The following is a 24,351-nucleotide window of genomic DNA, read 5'->3' on the forward strand; positions in this document are numbered from 1 at the left end:
CAACCTTTATAAAGGTTAAAAATAAAGATTATAAGAAAAATAAAACTTCTCCCCGTTTCCCTCTTTCGTCCCCACTTAAATTACCCAAACAATTAAAAAAAATACGTATCTCTTCGTTTCGTTTGATTTTTCATTTCCAAATCACTCAATCCAAAACATAGTGTCAATCAATGGAGTCTTCGTCTTCGTCTTCGTCTTCGTCTTCACGAAGATCGCTGCTACATACGCATACATCTACAACCAGTCCTCAAAGATTTCTATTATACCTATATCATGGTGAGCATGGTTACACACCATGCGAACCACCCAAGCTGGTGAGCATGGTTATACACCATGGGAACCACTCAAGCCACCTCATGGCGCACTCCCTAAGTCGCCCCCTTGGTGCACCATCACAAGCTTCTACATCGGTCCGACATGACCCCATAAACTGTCCCGACATTGATTCCGGTCAGCTGCTACATCGGTCCGGCATGACCTCGTAAACTGTCCTGCTACATCGGTCCGACATGACCTCGTAAACTGTCCTTCTACAACGGTCCGACATGACCCCATAAACTGTCTTCTACAACGGTCTGACACGACCACACAGTGTCTGCTACATCGGTCCGACATGACCCCGTAAACTGTCTTGATCCCCTTTATCACTCACTTTATTTCAACCTCAAATAGGTTTCTATCTTCACACCTATTTGAGTTTGAGGGGGGGTTATACATATATCATTATACCTATATCATGGTGAGCATGGTTACACACCATGCGAACCACCCAAGCTGGTGAGCATGGTTATACACCATGGGAACCACTCAAGCCACCTCATGGCGCACTCCCTAAGAGCAGCGTGGGATAAAGTGAACCTGACCGACATTCATGTAGCTTTTTGCAGCGATCTGTCCCCTATCCGTCACTGCACCCTCCGGCCAAGAGTCTTGGAGCTATTACAAGGTTATGGTACCTTTGGGCAATATCTGCGCCATCAACCCAGTGATCATGAGGGATAATCCATCAGAAAAGTATCTCCAGATGGTCACAATTGATGGCGCAGATATTGCCCAAAGGTACCATAACCTTGTAATAGCTCCAAGACTCTTGGCCGGAGGGTGCAGTGACGGATAGGGGACAGATCGCTGCAAAAAACTACATGAATGTCGGTCAGGTTCACTTTATCCCACGCTACTCCCGATACAGATGGCCCTGTTTTCAGATGGTTCCAGATATTGTGGGAGGTGATCTCGGCCTTTTTGCTCCAGGAGTTGAACTTATGGAGAATACATTCCATGGGACTGGTGGTGGTGTTAGGCTTGTCAACTGAGGAGTAGTAGAGGTACGGGTGGTTGGTCTGCTGGGCATGGGAGGTAGAAGAGAAGAGCACGAAAAAGCAGAGTATTGCTTTTGTGGTCATCATCTTCTCCAAAACCCTCTTGTTTGACTACCGTTCCTCCTCGGAGATGGTACGCGAAAGTAAGAGAGAGATCTTGCGAGTTGATGGAGGTCTCAAATTGGTTGAGGTCCGGCGGGCGGTCAAGGCAAAGTTGCCGCCCGCCAGAAGGCGAAGAGCACCAAGAGCTTAACCTATAGCTCTGATACCATGTAAGATAAATTGAGAAAGAGAGAAGAGAGAGCAAATGAATAAATGAGATGTATTATTGATGCTATGTATATAATGTGAAGGGATCTCTCCTTTTATAGAGGGGAGAGTGTTACAAAGGGGCCAAAAGAGCCAAAGGAAGAAAACATAATTATTAAACACTTTACCTATTATATTCTAACAGAAGCGAATCGAACCAGCAATTCGAGGCAAATCGTGTCCGATATGCTTGAATCACATCGACCATCGCAGAGCAGCGGTGATCACAGCCTGCCTCCATGCCTATTGCGCCGATTGCATTCGCAGATGGAGCGATTTGAAGCGAAACTGTCCTCTCTGCAACGCAGTCTTCGATGCTTGGTTCTCCCAAATCAACCTCTCCTCTCGAACCTTCCTCAAACACAAATTACCAGAAATCAGTGAGGATATTAGGAAGCTCAATGTCGAAGTTTTGCGTAGCAGGCGAAGAGTTCTTGTTGCGGAGCGAAGGTGAGATTCTGGTATTTCTTTTCTTCTGTTTGGTTGATGAGACAATTGGGGAAAATGAAAGGGAATTTTGTAGTTTTTGGTGTAAACCTAGAAAACATGAAGCATATGAGTTAAAATTAGGGTAGAATGGTAAATACCGAAGCTTTATACAACCAGCCATGGATATCCTCTTGCGGAGCAGAGGTGAGGTTCTGGTATTTTTGTCTTGTTTGTTTGGTTAGTGGGAAAATTGGGTGAAAGAAAGGAAATTTTGAAGATTTTGGTATAAACCAAAAAACACATGAAGCATAAGAGTCAAAATTGGGATAGAAAGGTAAATAACGAAGCTTGATACAGCCAGCCATGAAGAACCTCTTGCGGAGCAGAGGTGAAGTTTTGATATTTTTGTCCTCTTTGTTTGTTTGGTTGGTGGGAAAATTGGGTGAAAGAAAGGAAATTTTGAAGTTTCTTGTTGTAAACCCGGAAAACCTGAAGCATAAGAATCAAAATTAGGATAGAAAGGTACACAATCAAGTTTTATACAGCAGTCATAGATATCTTTTGAGGAGCAGAGGCAAGGTTCTGTTATTTTTGTCTTGTTTGTTTGGTTGGTGGGAAAATTGAGTGAAAGAAATGAAATATTTCTGTTTGTGTGGTGTAAACCCAGAAAACATAAAATAAAAGGTTTTCAATAGTAATTTTTTTACTAATGAATTTTTAGGTTTTTGAGAGAGGTTTGTGTTTGAGTCTGCGAATTACAGTTGAAATTTAACATGTTCTTAGGGTCCTCAGAAGATTAAGGGAAGAATTTGATTGTGTCAATGGGTGAACGATGACTTTGCCGAGACAAAGATGGTTTGGAAGGTCAGGATCAGAGTCTTCTAATTCTGTTGCTGAGAGAGTTCTTCAGTGGCGTGCTAGGTACTCTCCATATTGTTCTGCTCCCCCCAATTTTTATTTTATTTTAACCTATAGTCAGATTTTGATTTGTCATCTGCAAATATGCTAGTATTGTTTGAACTTTTTTTTATCATTCATGTATTTAGCTAATGGATTCAAAACCACAACTTAATGTCAACTTTGTTACGATTCAGAGTTGTCTTGAGCGGGTATATTCACTAGCCCAAGCTACTGAGATTCAGAGAGAGGACAATGACATAATTCTGTTTGTTTATTTGTTATCCAATTTCTTGAAATAAATCTATATTGCTGTGAAAGTCCATGTGTTTGACAAGACGTAAGGGTTTTAAAGATTTGCACAACCTTCTATCGCCAAAATTTTGTTTCCTTAGAAGTAAATTGCATACCACTTGGTTCTCTTATTTTCTTTGTTGTTCACCAATTCAGCTGGCAGTCAAGCATGCTCCCTCTATTGAGTCTGGAATGCGTAGAAATCTGTCTGGACAATGGGTTCTTGTTTCGACAGCCTCTATGAAGTTGTTCCCTTGGATGCATGATGAGTGCTATGTATTGATATTATGAACACATAAATGTCGCATAACACTAAGTATGCAAAACCATACACTGTCCATTGTAAAAAATCTGAGACGTGCCATTTTTGACTTCTTTGCCATTCTTGTGTCTAGTTGGTATGTCTACCCAACACTGTGTCACATGCCATTTTTGCCATTCTTGTGTCTTAGTTACTATGTTTGCTAGTGTTTCTAGTATTACTGTGTAGGATAATATCTTATGCTTGAACCTAGTTTTACTGTTAGGCTTTGGCTTTGTTGAATTAGGTTGCACTTGATTTCCCAAAAAAAAAAAAAAATAAGAAAAGAAAATTGTTTCCTTCTGGAAGGTTTTATTTTTGAGAGCTGACTTCCCCCTTATGTTTTCATCAGAACACAGCAGGAAACAATGGTGTCAAAGATAGGATACTAAAAAGAATAGAGCCATGGATTCATAGGGAACTGAAAGCTATACTTGGGGATCCAGATCCATCTGTTATTGTGCATGTGGCATCCTCACTCTTTATCTCAGGCCTTGAAGAGAAGCACGAGGCCCCTTCCAAACAATTTGTTCTCGAGGATAACTTTATTGAACCTTTGCGACCTTTTCTGCATGAAAGGATGAATATGTTTTGGCATGAACTCCGGTACATCATCTGCATTTAATTGACAAAAGATTGTTTGTTGCCCAGATAAGAAATTTATTTTTCCAAATTCTTAATTTATGTATGCATGTATTTTTTGTTTTTAAATTTTAAAAACAATTAGCATTTTATTTAGGTGAGAATGATCTATAATTACTTTGTTTCTCAGAATGACAGTTTTCTAATGAACAAAAACTGTATGCCTTTCTTAAGGTGTTTTGCAGAAAGTCCATTCAACATTGAGACATACGACACTGTAGTTGAATATAAAAAATTGTCAGAATAAGTTCAGAAGAGAAATTTCAAAGGCTTTGTTGGCAACTTGGGGGGTCATGTTCTTCAAAAAGATCTATGGCTCCAAAGGATCGTGCAAGCTGTCATTGGAATTGTGTCTTCATCTGCCTGTTTGGAGAGATAGTCAATGGTCTTAATGGTCTTAATCCAGCGCATGTCTGCCTGACTTGAAAACAATACACGCAATTTGCACAAACCAAGAAGAATGAGCCAAAGCGGGTGGAGTTGCATCATGTTATCAAGGGGAAGAACAATAGAAGTGAAGAAGACAAGCGAGTAGTTTCCTCATTCAAGATTATCCTTGTTCATCTGGGTGTTTATTCAAATAATAGTACACCCTAATTGGAGATTCTTGTTATCAGTTTCATCCAGTCGCATTTTTATCCAGCTTATATGGTTTGTGATGTCTATACTGGCTAATGGATATTGTGACTGTTAAATTTCCTTAAGTTCTATTTAACTGGCTATTTTTTCTGCCAAAAAATTGAGTTCTCTCAATACTTATGGAAAATGATATATTATACACCTCAAACTTGTAGTGATCATATGTTATTGCGGATTATTAGGGAGATTAATATTATACAATCATACAAAATTAGATGAAAGAGAATAGCCTTAATAGTCGGGCATATTTTCATTTTAATTGCTATTTGGACATAGAAATAGGTGATGAGAAGATTAGAGTTGAAGAAAATGAAATTATTATTCTAATCAATATAGATCCAAGTATATATCTAAGTCAGGATATGTAATAAGTGCGAGGAATGTAGAACTAAACAAATGGACTTATTCATCTTTCAACATGAAAATGTGATAATTTTTTTGTTCTTACTCTTTACTTCTTTTCATACAAAATTATTCTTACAGGCACGGCAGTTGAGTTGTTCTTATCACTGCTATAGGTTTGCACCAAAGGGGGTCGTCTACTCCTACAGCCAAACAGAGATGGACTAAGTTAACCATGAACATCAATATGTTGAAAAGCTGAAATCTGACCCACAACATGACAACCTTTGCTCTGCCTTCCATATACCTGTTAAAAAAATCATGCAGTACAGGGTTCCTAGATTGACATAAAACATGATTTCAAAAGTATTCCTTCAATTTTTTGTGGCCCCTGATTCCAATCTAACACTACCACTAGTGCCATTATTTCACAAAATTATAACCTATATGACACTGCAAACTCTCGTGATACAGCAAACACATGCCTGACGGTGAATTCGGTGCGTCTATCATTCTTCTTCCGGTTCTCCCTCTTCTTGGAGAAGATTCTCTCTATTGTCATGGGCCCAGAAACCGCGCACATCTACAAGCATGCTGGCAACAGTTCCACCCTATTTGCAAGCCAATAGATCAGCCAGAGTGATCCGAAGAGGGTCAGATGGTTTCACCATGTCCCAATCTCTTACGGCCTCAATACAAAGCTCATAGTTCCCTCCTTCAATCCATTTCTGGTGTACATCTCTGTTTCAAACCCACAGGGAAGAAAATTATGTTAGCTCTGTTCCATTTCTGGTGTACATCTCTGTTTCAAAGCTCATAGTTCTATATATGCGAGTTTTTTTTACCAAGTGCATGTGATTTTAAATCATATTTCCCAATCTCAAAGTAGTTTTCAACTTATTTCCCAATTTTTTTTTTTTAAAAGTTACAGTAAGGTATTTGAAGTCATGTAACCAAACCACAACTCGAATAAACAACCTGTATTGATAAATATGTTTAAAAGTGGGGAAATTCGTTTAAAAGTCAGCCGACCTTGGTAAAAAAACTTGTACATATGCATTGAGGTTACAAAAACAAATTCAGGGGTAACTAGCTCCCTAGTCTAAAAGCCTTCAACAAGGTTTCCAAACTTAGTAGTTTGGTTCATGTGTCTTGTAATTTGGGACTTGCAGAACTAACTCAAGTACCCACAAGCAAGAAATTACAGAGATTTTCTGTAGGAAGATTGCATCAGGTAACACCTCTGCTTGTGAAATACGAAAGTAGTATTACATGAGAGAGAGATAGAGAGAGAGATCCACAAAGAGACTAACACTAACACAAGCCAGAGTTCACAATTAAATATCCACAGATGAAACTTGTCTCATGTTTACGCATTCACTGTAATAGCACAATCACGTGATCAAACCACAGTGATAAAACAACTGTGGAGTTGCATTATTAATGTTGTAATTTATCAGAGATATTTTGTTACAAGAAGGATCATGCTCTCTTATTCATTTTTAATTTTTCTTCCTCGAATAAACACACAATCAAATCCTAAAATCAATCAGGTTTCAGAGCAAAACACACACCATTGGGAATCAATTTAGAACAAAGTGGCTTAATGACAGTTATTAATGTCACCAACTACATGTAAAACGATAAAGTCCGTATGCTATGTTGCCTGTTGCCTTTATGTTGAAGTTCACATCAGTCGCTGTTTGTTTATCTATTGTTCTGAATCCTTTCTTTTGCATATGAAGCTTATGTTATTGGTGGTTGTGGTGGTTAAGTTTCTATTTTCCTATATACTTGTGTTACTCATTTTACTGTTGTTACTTATCAAAGAAAAAGTTACTATAATAATTTTTTGCAATAATTAGGCACCTTGGTATCAACGAGCCTTATTAACTCAAATTACTTAATACACTTTATAGGTGAATATCTAATTACACATGTCAGACACATATAGAAAACAAGACATTGTTATGCATAGAAAACCAAGACCCACCGTATGCATGACATAAAGGTAAAATGGCAGGATGACAATTCTTCCTGACTCATCTTTCTCGAACTTCATGAAGTTTGACGGACTGAAAAAGCTTTGACATTTAGGGCCTATTTGTTCTGTACACACAGAGGCAATGTGGCAAAAGTCCTCATAATTCATCTAACAATATGAGAAACAAGACGTGTTTTAGCATCATTAGAGAAAAAAAAAAAAACAGACAAACAAACAAAAGAGTAGTTATAAGGCTGTAACTGTACGAGGGATATAATCAGAATTGTTAAAAATAATAATAATAATAATAATAAAAGAAGAAGAAGAGTTGTACGACAGCATCAAATATCTGTACATTAGATCAAACATGCCAAATTATTAACTTCAAAATTAGTAAGCTTAAACAAGCAGTTAGCAAGAAATCTAAGAAAACAAATGCACCAGATGTGGCTATAGCAGTCTAATCCACACTCAGTGAATGTCCGCTAATTCAATAATGTGAAAGAAAGACAACATTTCTTTCGGTCAGGTTTGAATAGAAAATAAATGGACAGAAAAAAGAGAAAAACAATGAAAAATCAAGATACAAAAACTGGCATGAGAGAGAAAGAAAACAAAGTATTGTACTATACGGAGAATTGGTAAAATGTTTGCACAACAAAGTATTGTACTTAAAATTATCAGGACATGTCAGAAATCCAGAAGAATCTAAAGAAGAAAATAAGTCAACTACCACTGCTAGTGTAGACATTTTGCAAAGAAGTTGAACATATATATTAGATTCTTAGCAACATGAAAGAAAAATTATATAAAAACGATAAGGTGTACAGACCTTTTCAGCACCAGTGGCATCATCAATCACACAATTTTCTTTGAAGCAAACCCACATGGCATCCAGATCATCAGCATTTAGTAAAAGATCAGATTGCTTCTGCATGTACGAAATGATGAATTATTGCCAATCCACATCCTAATACTAAACCAAATAATTAGTCACTACAAATGAAATCATATTGAAATCTTGCACAACCCAATAAACTTTGTAAGATTCAATCTAAAAAAAAAAACAAAAATGGCAATATGGAGTTCCAATATCACACCAAAAGACAGAGATATATGCTTGTTTCAATCTGCCAAAGATGAATTGATTAAGTGATGATGACTAACAACAGTCAACAAACGAGGAAAAGTGTAAGTGATACCTTTAGAAAACGATATTTAGCCACCCTCTAGACCCTGTGACTGATGGAGCCTTCTTCTGGTTTCTGAACAAAGGGGAAACAGAAAACAAACAAAAAAAAGAGGCTAAAGTAAGTACAAAATATGAAAAAAAAAAATGAAAATGGTAAAAAACATTATCATATTAACGAAACGAACAAAACTATATGAAAATAAGGAACCTTCTCCCTTCAGCATTTGCACTCAAGCTCTATCCAAGTAGATACCAAAACAAATGGACAAATTTTGTCTGCAAAAAGAGCAAGAAAGAAAGTGACAAAATCACCTGGCCTATATTAACTCAAACACCTAAGCAACAATAACAATGCTTACCTTCTTATAGAAGCTTGGAATTGTGCCAGCTTCAGCACTCTTTTGCTGCTTCTCTTTGAAAATATTAAGCAATATTCTCTGTCTCAAGTTCTATAAATCAAAGCACAATGTATACAGTTATACTACTAGAGAAACATGCACGTGGTAATCATGGCCATGTTTACATCTGCCATGTAATTCATGCACAAAATGCCATATACAAGCCGCCAATAACAACAGATACAGAAATCCCATTTTGAGATAACTAACTAACATAAATATGTTGTCAACATGCAATCTTTAATCCATACCCACATGAATTAACATTAACATTACCATCAAGCTTGACCAAAAAAATAAATCCTAAAAATGTATAATCCATACCCACATGAATAACCCCCCTATCGTGGATGACCCACAAACTCCGGAACAGAATTTTAAGCCTCAACCTCCCCAAATCATTAACACCTAGTTTGGATTGAGTGATTTGGAGAGAAAAGAAATGAAATCAAATTCTCTGGGTCCTAATCACTTGTTTGGATTACTGAACAGGAGATAAATGAGGAGAAATGGAACTATTGATTTCTCTCATAACTCACTTTTTGAATCTCTCCAAATTGGAGAGATTGGGAGAGAAAATAAATAAGAACATTACTAATTAATTGTCCATCTACCAACAAAAGAAATAAAAACATAAACGGTTATTTTGGTAATATAAACTGTACGATTTTCTTTTCTTTTCTTTTATATAGTCTATCCAAACAATTTGGAGTCTTTCCAACTTAACCAAACAAGAGGGAGAGAAATCACAATTATTTCTTTTCTTTTCTCCCCTAAAAATCCAAACATAGTGTAAAAGACTGGCAGCAAGGAATCCGAGCCTTGAATTTTGAGTTGGAAACCACCTTAAGCTGGTTCCAATTCCACCACGGCATTGATTATACTGACAAAATCACAACAACAACAACAGCAAAATTGTTTTTGTATAGACAACTAAATTCAGATAAAAGACACAAATTTAAACACTGTTAAGATAGCCAAATTTGTGAAATTACATAGTCTATTCAAATTCAATCATGTCATAACTGCCAATTGGTTTTTTGAGTTTCGCAATTGATCAACCAAAACACATAATTGTCAAGGAATTAGATAAAATACAGACCCATTAATGCTTTAGAACCGAGACCAGAACCGGATCCGATGTAATGGCGAAGGTTTCGGGCCCATAACAGGGACGACGATGGTGGAATCTTCCTCGGACGCGATGCTTCGTGGTCTTGGCCATCAATCGATACACTGTACATTGCTTGAGATTGCAGCCTCTTCGTCTTTGTCTCTCTGATTCAGAAATCTGAGGAGCTTAACCTTTCAGATAGAGAGCTCGATCTATGTACATTACGACTTGGAGGCAGAAACATTGCTCACTGTTTTCGAAACCCTAGTGTTCGCTCGCGAGAGAGTCTTCTTTTCTTGTTGAACGAATCTTCAAATGGTGAACGTGCATAGAGACCCATCGTCCCTGGATGTTTCCAAATTCGCATTAACCACCCTGTGAGCTTTCAAGGCATCTACTTTGGTGTCACGAAGCCTGGCTTAGAAGTGAGGCTTGAATTTGGTCTATTGAAGCCTCTACATATGCTGCCACGTGAAATTTAAGTAATTTGGAAAAAAAAAAAAATAGATCCCACGTTTTTCACTTTCTTCCTTAATCAACTACCCAATACTTAATTGATAAGAAACGATTTTGATTTCCGTCTCTCTCCCACACACAAAAACACAAACACATTAGCGATATCTCTCTCCGTTTCTTTTTCATTTGTTTTCGTCTGCACTTTCTGTTTGTTTCTTAGCAAAATTTGTCGACTGTTTCGTTCCTTCTGGGTGTTCTTTGATGGTGGTTGTTCTACATATTTGACTCTCTCTCTTCCATTACTCTCATTTGTGGGTATATAAAGAGAGTTTTAGAGAGAGAGAGAGAGAGATATGAAGATAGAGAAATATGGACGCGAATAAGCAAATGGGTTCTCCTTCATCTTCCTCATTCACTTCTGATCTTTTCAGTTCCAAGGAGTCCTCTGCTTCATCATCTTTTGGAATTTTTGGGTCTATCTTTGAGCCTTCTTCCAAGGTATTCATTCCCTTTTCCCACCACTTTGAATTGTGGACATTTGGCGAGTTCTTTGCATTTTCTTTGAATTATTTGATTCAATTTTAGTTTTTATGGTATTGGGTTTTGTGCATTTTTCTCTGAGTTTTGTTAATGGCATCAGTTATTGTGGTTCTGTTCTTTTGTGGATTTGTTGTTTTGAAACTTTTTGAAGACTTTGAAGGTTGTGTGTCAGGTTCTTGCTGTGAATTTTTAATGGGTTTTTGTGTAACTTCATCAAATTGCGTAATAGGCCATGCAGATTAAAGAGAACTATATACAATTTGATGTAATATATGGGTTTTTCTTGAACCTCACCATATTTGTGTAAAGACACAATTGGGTGTTTTCCTACAAAGCATACAAATCACAAAAAAATTAGGGTGTACATAGAAGACTTCAAACTCCCCCACAAAGAGAGAGAGAGAGAGAGAGAGAGAGAGAGATGCAACTTAGTTTTGTAAAACATGCAGTATTCTACTGGTTGTTTCCATCATTCCTATGAGTCTTCCAGCATATCTCTTGGACATGGAATACATTTGAATAATTTAAATAAGGAAAAATGCTAAAGACAGCCTTTGGGCTGTTAACAGTACCAGTGGACGTGTAAAAAGTGTATCCAAATTTGTGAAAAATCTGAATACATGCATGAAAATGCTTTGGGATGTGTAAAAAACACATTGAGAGTTTTTTTGGCTTTTCTTCCCCTTATTGGTAGCCCATCGCGCTGTCATTAACATGACTCTTTAAATAATTTAGCATTATTATTTATTAGAAAAAAGGCTTGTATAGAAGTTAGTAGACAAAATGAAAAATTTACAAAAAAATTTCCAAGTAAATATGAAAAAATATTAAAGAAAACAAAGAAGCTAAAGTTGCATCTGGGAAAGTTCCTGGACAGTTTTCTAGGGCTAGGCAATAAACACTATGAACAAACACAATGTTGCCAAACAACATATATACTCCCTGGAAGGAGCAAGGCATATTTGGCACACAAAAAAAAAAAAATACTCTTCCATCAAAGTGGAAACATACAACGGAGAAATGAAGGCTGTTAGAAATTAACCACACCAAAAGCTCATGTCTAGGCAAGATTCACCATACCTCAAGGTTACAACTGTTAAAAGAACCAAGCAGCTAGAGCCTTGAGTACACTTTGTTTAGTGCTCGCAAAATTTAGATTGTTGAGCTAAATGAACAAAGTTCAAGTTCTATGAATCAACCCAATTTGAAAGAAATCAAACTTGGCAAACGAGAGTACACTAAAATATTTTTAGTAATGCATGTGAAAGAGAGTTAGGGGTAACCATTGGTTCAATGGTAAAATCTTGGCCTAATAACCTTGAGGTTATGGGTTTAAGTCTCAGGGTAGCCACTTTGTGCACTATGCCAAAGGTTAGGTGTGTACCCAATCTTTCTCCTCCCAAACACACATTAATGTGTACTATTTGGGCGTTGTTTTTCCTATGTGAAAGAGAGTTGAAGTAAGACATGACAGGTTGTGGGAATTTTTGTCCAATACCAAATATCAGGCAGGTCATTAGGCTAATTTTACTCCTTGAGTTTTATTAAAGTTGATGAACAAACAAAGTGAGAATCCATTCTAATGCACCGTGACAAAAAAATCCTTTCTTTCCCACATTTTACCCAAAGGCCCCTATTCTTTTGACTTTTCGACAACGTAAAGCTTATCCAAGGTTAGGAGCTCAATCTTTTGTCTGAAAACTTTGAGCTGAACTTGAGTAAGATTGGCTTAGCTCTTGCCAAGTTTGAAAACAATCTACTCCTCACCAGCCAAGGCTAAGCAGCTAGAAGTATGCTTAAGAATTTGGACAGCCAGATATATTGCTTGATTTGGCTTATCTACACACCTTCACTAAAGGTTCAAGGTCTACATGTCAAGTGCTATGACTTAGACATAACGCACCAAACATTAACATATTGTATACTCTTCTTCCACAAAATTACGACCTTAAATTTCATTTCCAAGTTATTTTATTTTCTCATGTTCCATTAATTAACAATTCATTATTTACTGAAACCATAGAAAAGAAACCAATTAACATAGATAGAAGTAATACTATATTTACATTTTAAAGATCTGTTTCAAGACTCCAGTCAAGATGAAAAAATCTCCTTGCTAGAACTAAAGGAATACAAGACCTTTTACTGGCACATTAATTTTTCCAAGACTTCTCTGCTGCATTTTTCATCTCTATTTTTTCAAATTAATCTGTGATCCTTCCTCCATTCAGTAATATATATAGATTAATCAATAGTCATTAATAAAAACATTAATTCAACTTATTTATTTTGGAAGAGAGGAATTATAAGCGTTAAATGGTGTGCTTCAAGGCCTACACCTAAAACATTATGAGATCTCAAGGAGACAATGTAAATTCCATCATTGCAGCTACATCAAATATTCTTGGTCCATTGCAAAAAAGGCCATCAAATTAAGTTTAAGAGCTGAAATCTAGCACTTCATAGAATGTTTAAGTGAAGTACAAGATCATTTTTGCTAACCTAAAATCAAGATAAACTGTAAAAGCCAAAACACATGGAGCACGAAAAGTGACCTGTTTGGACACGGAGGCTTTTGCAAGCAACATGATGTCCCCATAGGAATGAGATGTTTGTACAGTTAGTGCAACCAGGCAAGACTCGGCAATCTAGGATTCAATCCAAGACCAAACTAGAGATATGTTGTCCTGCAAACCAAACAAGTCAAGTGTTAGTTCAACTTTTTGTAACAGAGTTAGTTAGGTAGATATTTTAGTTAGATATTTTGTAAGCATGTGGAGTGTATATCATTTTAGATTTTGCAAATTTCCAGTGGGAACTTTGTTATACATGGTTCTGCCCTTAAGAATCAAGGCAATACACCAACAGCTACTAAAAGAATACAAAAGGGAAAAATTTCCCAAACTAAAGACGTACAATAGGAAACTATTCCTTCAATTGTAATAAGTTGACATAGTGCACACAAAAGACACGAGGGCTATTGCATGTGCAGTTACACACAATTTTAATAAGTTGTTTTTCCTAATCAATAACAGTAAGTGACCAATGAAAGTATGCTATTATTGGTTTGGGCATATTATTATCAAACATATGGCGAGCAAAAGACAAAATTGTAGCAAAACAACAAAACAAAGACAATACATAGGCTGAGCCAAATATTAAATAGAATTTGGGCAATAACAAGCATCAATCTAATATAGAAGCATAGAAATCAAGTAATGACATCTCCATAGAAGACAAAGAAACAGCAAGCCAAATAATTACATACCAGATTGTTTGGATTTGCAGCCAAATAATCATACAGAGTTTAGCCCAATGCAAACTGCAGAATAAAGGAAGATACAACACTCAAACGAACATTCATTGTAAGAAATTGAACAATTTATTTGATAAACTAGAGAGTAATTTGCAGCAAAGAAATTGAACAATTTACACTTCTTAATATCTCATGACTTGAGGAACAAGCTTGGGTGAAAAGTACACCGCGTAATCTGTAGCGGCACACTGCCTAATCTGTTGTTTAAGCTCATTTAAAGTTCAATCAAACCAGACCCTCCAAAACCAATAAACAAAACCCATCTGGTCAATGATAACTGATGCATTAACAGTTCCCAATTTAGCAAAGCAAATGCAAAGATCACAATTTTCACATCTTAAATTTATCCCTCCTAAGCACCATCTTCTTAATCTTTAAGAGCACAACAACAACTTAAGCAACTAAATACATACTTTAGCATAGGCCTTATATGCTAGATACACATTTCTATTTCCTTACAATTACCAGATCTCAAACTCAAAGGGACTGAAACATGGAGGAAAGATTTTTTTACCTAAAGTATACTAACACAAGAACATGGCATAAACTCGGCCAGTGGCCAGCAATCAACCATCTCATTATTATGAAGTCACACAAGGCATCAAGCATATCATCTCACATCAGTCATTCTTTTCAATAATAAATTGCAAATGGTTGCTAATCAGGGTCCATCAAACTCCCATCCAAGCCATCAATGCCATACTTGATAGGAAAATGGCTCTGAGAATTAGCTCTATCAAGTATAATGAGTAGAATGCCCAAAAAATTAAGATCCTATCAATCAGTTATTCGACTTGATGGTGTATGCTCAAAAAATTAAGATAAACTCACAAATGTAATGAAGAAACAATATTTTTAACTTCTGATGCATTCCTGAGTTAGTCCTAAGAATTCTTGCTACTGCTATTTTCATATTCTTCTAAATATAATTCCTAATCCCTAAACATTTCAATCCCAATTAATTTCCGGGTCACAAAAGAATAAAGAATGACACAAAGATGAAGGTGAATATGGTCTCACCGATGAACATAATGAACTCCTCAAATGTACTGAAGAAAACAAGAGAAAATTATTTCACATCTTAACCGTCTAAAACAATATAGGAGAAGAAAACCAAGAACAAAAACACAAAAGAGACAAAATACTAACAATTTACATCATATGAAAGTAAAGCAATTAAAAAAGAACAATAGTTATCAAGCTGTTACTTTGACGTTGAAAATAAGAAACAAAAAAAAAACTTCCTTGTAACTAACAGCGTTTCCAAAAATGCAAGTTAAGCAGGAAGAACCATTTCCTTTATTCAAATAACTACCCAATGAAAACTTGACATATATATGCTTTCACCCAATTCTCCTTCACTCCAATTCAACATACTTTTGTTGCATTCCTAAATCTTAAAATTTATAATTAATCAAAATTCTAAAACATAATTAATATATTAAAATTAAAATCAAAGCATAAAGAATAAATCGTTTACGAACACATCCATAAATACGTAGACATCAAGCATGGGGACAAAGGCTTGAATTTTTCGAAGAAGTGAATGAACCTTACCCGAGAGTTGACTGACTGAATCTGTAGCAACCTTACCATCTTCAACCAATTTGGTCTGTGAACTACTCGTCTTAGTATGCATTCGCCTCTTGAAATTTTGTTAATTTGGTCCCAGTTTCATTTTGTTAATTGGCATAAAATTCTGTTTGAAAGAGCTTTGATTGATGGGAATTTATCTATGTTTTGCAGGAGGTCTATCTGCCATATTAATTTGTCAAAATAAGGCCCTACACTACACAAGGTATTGGAATCTACCAGTAGAATGAATGTTTTACATTTTTTCTGATTAAATCCACTTGAGGAAGTGAAATATTTTATGGTAGATATGGTATTACTTCCAGCTATGTAATTAAATACTCCTTTCTTCAATAAACCACATCATAGAATAATACAAAATTTGTTTTCACTTGTCTGTTTTGAACATAAAAATCATTGTGTTATGCAACTTGTTCCAAGGAAGATCAGCTGTTAATTTTGGTGGCTGGTAGTTAGAATGCCTCTTTATTCATGGTTGAGACACCAACAGATTTTCTATTTTCTATTTTCGAGGACATATTAGCAAACAGTTGGTGTACATAATTTACACATAAATTAAATTAAAGAAAAAGAACAACATAGAAACCATACACCGACACAACTTGTAAGGCATGGAAGCAGCTATCTACACAACTTGTTACGGTTTTGAAATCAAAGCCCCAATGGCACAACTATCTTGGGTAGCTATGGATATTAATTTTGACTGATAAAAAAAAAATTAATAACAGATATTCAATGGTTAGGGTTTTGAAATCAAAGCACCAACGGCACATTTGGATGAAGCTTAGAGTTAGCAACAAACCTGAACTACAGAAAAGAGTTCTCGAAAAAATTCGATTCGACTGGAAGGGAAGGAAAAAGACGATGACTAGGTCTTTGCTCACAAACCCATAGTGGAGACATCCAGAGAGTGAGAGCTTGTGAAGAAGATGTCGACATGGTTGAAGCCCGGATAGCCGACGAGGCTGATAGTCCTCGGAAGCTTCGGCTATGGCAGAAGAGAAGAGGGAGGAGAAGAGCCAACAAAAGGGCCAAACACGGCTGATTCAATTTTGCTTCCCCTTGTAACCAGCTACACCGGTTGCCTATTTGAGAGTTAAATTATTTAAATAATTTAGTTATGACTTGATTATGAGGTAATATGGTATAAATAAATAATTGAATATAACTAAGTTATGAGTCAATATGATAGTAATTATGACTAATATAGTATTGGTTATGACATTAAATCATATAAGTTCATAACTAAATGTATGGTACATCTAAATGGATCATTTATTTGCATTGAGGTACAAATTACAGCAGATGATTCAAATATGAAGTTGTAGGGTTCTAGTGACAACTTGATTGTGAGGGGTAGGAAAACATGTTATATATCAGAAACTATGTTTCATCATTTGGTCACAACTTAAGAGAGTGTTTCAACTATTCACTGTATGTGCTGCAACAATACTTTGTAACATAAATAAATAAAGAAGAGGGGAGGGGGCTTATGACTTGTGAGCTTGAAGAATTTTTTCTCAAGTAAAAGGGTTATTTTCATTGTAATCATGTTGAAGATGATCCTTTTAACATACATCCACATAAAACCAATAATTAACTCTATTTACATCTTCTTTGTACCTGGTCAGCGACATCTAACCCAATTGTAATTATGCATTATTTTCAGTATTGAAGTTTTGTAATATTTCATTCTTTCTAATTTAAGTTGAGCTATAGTCTATCTGTGTGTATTCTTGGTATGTTCATATATTTGCTACAGAATAATATGATATCATGATGTTCTTTAGCATCATCTTGGTGCTTTTTTCTAATAAAAAAATTCCTTATTCATCACAATATATATATATATATATATATATCATGATGTAGACATTTTTTAATCAAAGCTCAAAACTTCACTTTTTTCAGATTTAGTTTGTGGCATGAAAAGAAACAAGTTTACAGCCACCGAGAGGGATCAGATTTCTTCTGTCTTAGAGTGGGCATTTGTTCGCCTTGAAGCATGGTTTCAATGGTTTAATACTACGCAATTAGGTAAATCTGGAGTTTTATTTTTATTTTTATTTCTCTCTCATTGGGTGATTAATTTTTGAGAAATGTTAGGGATACGAACAGTTTTATCAACACACTAACAAGTTTATGCAGGTCCCATGCCAAGTGATGGTAGATCCATTAAAGCTTATGAGTTGTGTTAGTAATAAGATTGTTAGTTGAATATCCCTAGCATTGTTAATTTTTTCCATTTGGAGATATCACTGGAAAACTCTACCACCAATCCAAAATTGGGCATTCCAATGGATGTTGCCCGTCTCCTCTAGACGTCTTGATCATAGGATAAACTTTCCACATTTCACATCATATTGATCTGTCAACAATGTGTCTGATGGACCCTGCTACCCCTTTAGTCAGACATTTTAAACCATGAATAGCAAAGAAGTGAGCAAAAGGACGAATGGTTATTCATGTAGCCAAGCAAAGTAAGATCCTTGCGACTCTGTTGAGTTTGACTATATAGAGAACGCATTCACAATTTATTTTTTCTTTCATTTTGAATATTTTTCTTTTTTTCTATTATTAGTAGAATTTTGTTCTTTGTTGCTAATCAAAAAAACAAAAACAAAAAAAGGACATTCACAATTCCTGCAAAATATGTTTCAACTTGGATCATTATTTCTGAGAAAGATAAGATATATGCTGATATGTTTCTTACTTCTGTGAGTATTTTCTTTTCTAAGTCAGTGCTTTGATTAACAGGCAAGAATATGAGCAGCTATTTTTGGCATGGAAGAGACAACGCAACCATGCGCGAATTAAATCCTAAGGTTCCACTCCACATGATTTAATGAAATTTCCGGAATAATTAAATACAGCCCTACTAAGGACACCAACTTTTCCCCTGCCCTCTCATTGTGATGGGGGCAGTGATAAAGGCTGTGAAAAAATGTGGTTTTTGTGATCTTTTCCAATTAAATATGCTCGTTATTTCCTTTTACTTATGGGCTTTTAAACAGGGAATGATATTCAATATTGGGCATGATATGGAATATGAGTTCTTAAGCAGTATTTTTTGGTTCAAATATTGGGAGTTGTGTAGTCCTGTACACTAGTAGGATCTCTATTTCTTTCTCTTTTTTCCTTTTTTGAGAAGAAAAATTATTAAAAAAAATTTAAAAAAAACACATAAAGGGGCGCAGCCTCTGTACATGATGTATACAAGTCAACTAAAGCCAATCCATAAGGTTGAGCAGAATCAGATCAAAATTGATCCTAATCAATATGCTGTAGGAATCCCTTAATCAGTGCACCTGCTCTAACCTATCAAACTTATGGGTTCACCATATATCTACCTAAGCCATTTTTGTTCTTCTTCCAACATTCTGTTCTTTTTCACTCATCCTCTAACTTAAAAACCTTACAAAGATTGTTTCTTCTAATCCAAGAGGAAACAAGAGTATCATAATCAACTCATTGAAGAACCTTTGAAACCACTAGCTGTGTAACTAGATGAAGTACACGAATGCTGGTGATTCTGGATCTCCAATCATAGTTTATTCCATCTATTTATCCCCTTTTAGTAACATTACCAATGTTTAAAACAGATTTATTCATCAAACACACCAATGGTTGTGTTACCATATTAACATTGTCACTGGAATGTCCAGACACTGACCTCCGGGTTGGATGATTATCCATGTGCGTCGCACCCAATTGAAGATGAACGTCATTTGGATCTTAGATGTTGGATGTTTCTTGCAGCAGATTGCATGCATTCAATCTCAAAGCTTCTTCAGAAGGAACATGAACTCGGGAAGGTATGACAATAGGAATAGACATTTGCATCTCGGGGTTCATGTCTTGCCATATTAAACCTCCAAATGGAAATAATGCAGGAAAGGAATATGATTCAACAGCTAAGCTGCTCTCGAATTTTGAAATCCTAAATCAGGTTTGTGCAAAGTTCATTATGTTATCTAGCATTATTTCTTGTTCTTCTAGAGCTTCTATAATCTTTTGTAATTGGTGATGCCTTTTTTTTTTTTTTTGGTAGTTCTATAATTGGGTAGAAAGCAAAAGAAAAGTTTATAATTATTTGGAAATCTTCTTTGCTGCAATTCATTTGTATTCTATCAAAAAATTATTTCCAATTCAATATGAACTGATGTTTCAAGAAGTTAAATAAGGTGCTTAATGTTTTTGCAGATGCACTTTGATGATGCACATGGAACTTAATTGGATTTTGGAAATCACACGGTAAAGGTATGCTCCTTGCCCATTTATTATTCCTTTTAGATTATGGTACCACTATCCTATATTCAACTGAAAAAGTCTAGGATCACAAAACCGGACACAACTGATCAATTTTTGTGTATGTAGAACTCGTATTCAACTTATACACAATAATTACAATTCACGAAATTATTATATGCAACTGAACCATAATATAAAATGCTAAGAACTGTCTACATTGTCATAGTCTTAAAAAATGATTAATCCTTCCAGGTTCGTTTGATTTGGTGAGAAGTAATGGGAAACAACCATTATGCAAGTCGAGAGCTCGTCCAGGAAGCTTTAGAACAGCCAAGATTGAGGTTTGTTCCTCATATTGGCTATGTTTGCCTTTTCCCATTTGTGGCGAAGATTATTCCACTTGTAAGTTGCATGAAGGATCTCATCACGAAGCAATGTTTTCTCAATCTATTTGTGCTTCTGTTTAGTGTTTCTTACCTCTACACTGTCGTAGTATGAAGCTCTGATTCAACAAAAAAAATCCCCATTCCTTCATTTGGGTTGTGTTTGGATCTTGGATTTAGGTGGAGATTTGTGTAGGGAAAGGAAATGAGAAGAGAAATGTGAATGGAATACGAGCTGATGTTATTTCACATTTCCATTCCTTTTCCCTCAGCAAATTACTAACCAAATCCATGATCCAAATACAGCCTTAATGTTATTTTCAATTGGTGATTACATATCATTCGCATTTACAAATACACATACAGGACTCAACGATCCTAGAACAATAGCTGAATCTCATTTCAAACCGGAGCATTTTATGGACTGATTATGGACTCCGCTCTCTTTCCAAAACAAGGTGATGGAAGTTTCTCAAGTAGTGCATCATTTATGAGCTCCTTTATCCATACATCTATTATATTATATAAAACACACGATCAACTTGGTGTGAGCGCTTATGTCACATATTTCTCATGCCCAAATTCCCACCTATGTAACTGCGAAGTTTCTTATTTCAATTTTTTTCTCCTCCATCTACATTTAAATTTCTTTTTTCATAAGACAGTGACAACTGTCTTCTATTTCTGCACACGCATTCACTTGTGTGCTCAACTTCTAGTGTATGTTGTTATTTGCATGATATCATGTTTATTCTAGAACTACTAAAGAAATTAATTTGTGAAACTCCTCTTGTATGCCAAAGCTCAATGTACATGAAATACAACACGGAGCATGATGCACCCTATTGGAGAGGCCCAATTTGGATGAACATCAACTACATGATTCTTTCCTCGCTTCACCATTACTCTAAAGGTACACAAATACAAACATAGATTTATCTATTGTAAATTAAAAATAAAAATAAAAAAAACTTTGATTTTCAATAAAATCTGAACGCATGGCATTGACACGTGCAGAAAATGGACCGTATAGAGACAAAGCCAAGATCATCTATAATGACTTGAGGAGCAATTTGATTAGGTAAGTGGTATGACATTTTTAGTTCTTAATCAATGCCTCTGATCTAAACTCTTCAGTCAATTCTGATGAGTATTGTTCATTTCTATTATGGCAAAAACGTTGCGAAGAATTACCAGCAGATACGGTATTTCTGGGAACAGTTTGATCAAAAGAAAAGTAAGGGGAAAGGTGCACGCGTATTTCCTGGCTGGACATCGCTCGTGTTGCTGATCATGGTAGAAGCTTATAGTGAATGCTCGGAACTTGGGACTCAATTTTGTAATTTTCTAAGAAAATTATAAAGTCATTAGAGGATAAAGAAGACCACAAACAAATCAACTTGTTAGTTCTGTATAATCTCTCCAATTCAAGATATGCACTATACTTATTGTCGCAAGTTAATTTGAAAGGTAAGGTTTGAAGTTATTGGTTGTGATATATGGATGATGTTATTGAGAGTTTGTAATATCCTCCTCTCTCAGGCTGGTTTTACATTGATCATGGATGAAACCAACTGATATGCTGACCAGAATGGACCCCATTAAAAATTGTTGTTTAAGAATGACCCCAAAATCAAGCCAATATTTATGGCATTTATTTTTGCTTCTCAAACAATTTTCTTTTTGGATTTAACCATTTCCTGTTAGGCTCTACTGTTTCAGGGGAAAACGTTTTTAAATTTTTTCGTAAAAAATGTTTTCTTATGTTTAATTACAATCTTGAAACTAATACGTTAGTGGCGGTGTTAGTGATGATGGTGAGGTGGTGAAAATAATGCATTTATGGCAATGGTGGCGGCAGCGGCAAGGTGGTGGGGTGGTCAAATAGGTGGTGATGATGATCATGGGATGGTAATAGTGTGGCTTAAAATTTGTCTAGAAAACATTTTTCACCATTCAAAAAGTTAAATATTTTTTACTCAAATAAGCTTAATTTTTCATTTTGTCATTCCAAACAGCTACAAATGCGAAAAGAATGATTTCCAAAAACAATTTTCACCAAAACAAGGCCCTAGTATTAACAGGAAGTTTGGAGAGCTGAACCTCACGCTTGGATTTTGAGGATCGATTATGGATGGTTTCAGATGAAAATTAGATGCAATCAAGATTAGTCCAGTCTTTCTAACAGATGCATTATTTGTAATGAATTTAGCCATGTCCAGCAGGATTATACATGACCCCTCCTTCAACAATTAAAATGCAAACTAATGGTCTCTAATCAATTGCAATTTGTGTAACACTTTTTTTAAAATACTTCACTAGCAAGTCAAATGCAAGGTGTCTTAACGCCAAAATCATTATTAGAAAATTGCAAAAACTGTTTCCATTATTCAAGATATCAGTCTTTAACTCCCATTTTCTGTCATCTCCTTGTCCTCAGCCATTATGATCTCCATGTCCCTGATATCCCGCTTCAACACATTACCTAGCCTTGCAATGGCTTCTGTCTACTGTTGTAAAACCTGCATCAGAAAATACTATCATTTATCAGAGCATCACACATTTAATGAACAAAAATTACAACCATGCGTTTCATTCTAGACATATCCACACTTATTAACTGACATTGCAGAAGGAAGAACGAAAAACTCATAATCGCCATATCTACCTCTTCTAGCCTCAAGAATAGCATTTCAAATATTGGCACTCACCTCCTGCATATCAACAAGACTCTGATCATATATTTTGGTTGATCCCGGAAGATAAATGGAACCACCACCACCACCACCATTTGCCTGAACACGAGCCATAGTAAGCAGATTTTGGACCCTCCTAGAAAGCTCTGCTCTAGATCCTTTCAACTGTATAGGTATGTGCTAATCAATATGATGCTTTTCCACAGGCCAACAAGAATAGGATGTATGAAACAAGAAAGACGAGGAACACCAACCTGCCTAGTTATTACAGCCAACTTCTTAGCCAATTCAGCTTCACCTTTCATTAAAGGCACTCTGAAACCTTTACCCTCCAATGCCTCTATTATTCTCATGACCTTTTGACACCCCCACATACAAACAAACATATAAGAAAAACAAGTACACCGTGCTACATGCATTGATTTTTCACATGAATGATCAAGAACGCAAAGCAAACAAATGTATGCGTCGCCTAGCGGATCTGGTAGAAATCAAGCATAGGTAGAGACTTGAACCCTTGCACCTTGCTAGGAGCTTTAGGGTTAAAGTCTTGCCACTGGCAAGATTGCCCCCTCCAAAAAGTTATGGTCTCTAATGTACCAGAGAGAGAGAGAGAGAGAGAGATTACGCAAATTAGACAAAATTGTTCAAACAGACTACCAAAATGATTCACAACCATGTTGCTTAACCACTTGGAGTACAGAAGACAACGACAATTGACCCGGCCATGCAGACACGTCCTTACTACTTGTATAACGAATTTTCGAACATTCATCTCCGTTCTCAAAGTAAAATAAATAATAAAGCCAAAAGAGGTCCTACCCTTGAGAGGCGCCTTTGAAGACCTTGCTTTTTCTGTCTCATTCTTTTTATCCAGGGAAGAGTATCAGCTTGAAAGTGCCTTTGAAGCTACAATCACATGTATGAAATTGAATATTATAAATCCATGATATGCACCCAAAATGCGGGCAAACTGAGGGTGCGCACACAGAAAAAGAGAGAGTACCAATTTCACATTACTTTGAGTCATTCGCAATCTCTCAGCATTAGAGAGTATAACTTCATCTTGAAGCTGTATTAACCAAAACACTATAATGTAAAACAATTGAAGTACAACAAAGCGGTAATAACAATACATTAGGCCAAGGAGCATCCACTTAATGCTGAATACATTAAATAGATAAGCATCCCCAAAACTAAAACTACATCATGATAAAAACACATATCATTATGAATATCACATCCTCACATCATCT

General features: G+C 35.9%; 1 protein-coding gene, 1 long non-coding RNA gene, 1 other non-coding gene and 1 pseudogene across 7 annotated transcripts; 2 read left to right on the plus strand and 2 right to left on the minus strand.

Moving 5' to 3' along the window:
- The first annotated feature begins 841 nt into the window (after positions 1 to 841).
- Positions 842 to 4,971, plus strand: LOC145793128 (uncharacterized). 3 transcript variants are annotated; one of them, XR_014333721.1, is made up of 4 exons: positions 852 to 2,078; positions 2,841 to 2,978; positions 3,902 to 4,155; positions 4,366 to 4,971. XR_014333721.1 is itself a non-coding variant. In XM_082875749.1 (3 exons), the coding sequence occupies exons 1-3, from the start codon at positions 3,107 to 3,109 to the stop codon at positions 4,436 to 4,438; spliced, it is 387 nt and encodes a 128-aa protein (XP_082731875.1). In that variant the 5' UTR covers positions 2,990 to 3,106; the 3' UTR covers positions 4,439 to 4,971. The 3 variants fall into 3 exon arrangements, 1 of the variants encoding a protein (XP_082731875.1); XM_082875749.1 differs by lacking the exons at positions 852 to 2,078; positions 2,841 to 2,978 and adding an exon at positions 2,990 to 3,166; XR_014333722.1 differs by lacking the exon at positions 2,841 to 2,978 and having other exon boundaries at positions 842 to 2,078; positions 3,902 to 4,971.
- A 242-nt stretch (positions 4,972 to 5,213) lies between these two features.
- Positions 5,214 to 10,321, minus strand: LOC114278359 (uncharacterized). 3 transcript variants are annotated; one of them, XR_014333724.1, is made up of 7 exons: positions 9,849 to 10,321; positions 8,708 to 8,797; positions 8,557 to 8,624; positions 8,359 to 8,421; positions 7,989 to 8,087; positions 7,166 to 7,324; positions 5,214 to 5,913 (listed from the first exon to the last, which is right to left on the minus strand). It is a non-coding gene; the product is annotated as an uncharacterized LOC114278359 (long non-coding RNA). The 3 variants fall into 3 exon arrangements; XR_014333723.1 differs by having other exon boundaries at positions 8,557 to 8,797; XR_014333725.1 differs by having other exon boundaries at positions 5,214 to 5,974; positions 8,557 to 8,797.
- LOC114316159 (small nucleolar RNA snoR104) lies at positions 6,316 to 6,446 on the minus strand. Its single transcript, XR_003648090.1, has one exon. It is a non-coding gene; the product is annotated as a small nucleolar RNA snoR104 (small nucleolar RNA).
- Positions 10,322 to 17,681: 7,360 nt separating the features above from the next.
- LOC145788945 (mannosyl-oligosaccharide glucosidase GCS1-like) lies at positions 17,682 to 21,761 on the plus strand (annotated as a pseudogene).
- The last annotated feature ends 2,590 nt before the right edge of the window (positions 21,762 to 24,351 follow it).

This window comes from Camellia sinensis, chromosome 6, assembly GCF_055761805.1.
Source record: "Camellia sinensis isolate YWXY chromosome 6, ASM5576180v1, whole genome shotgun sequence".
Taxonomy (NCBI): domain Eukaryota; kingdom Viridiplantae; phylum Streptophyta; class Magnoliopsida; order Ericales; family Theaceae; genus Camellia; species Camellia sinensis.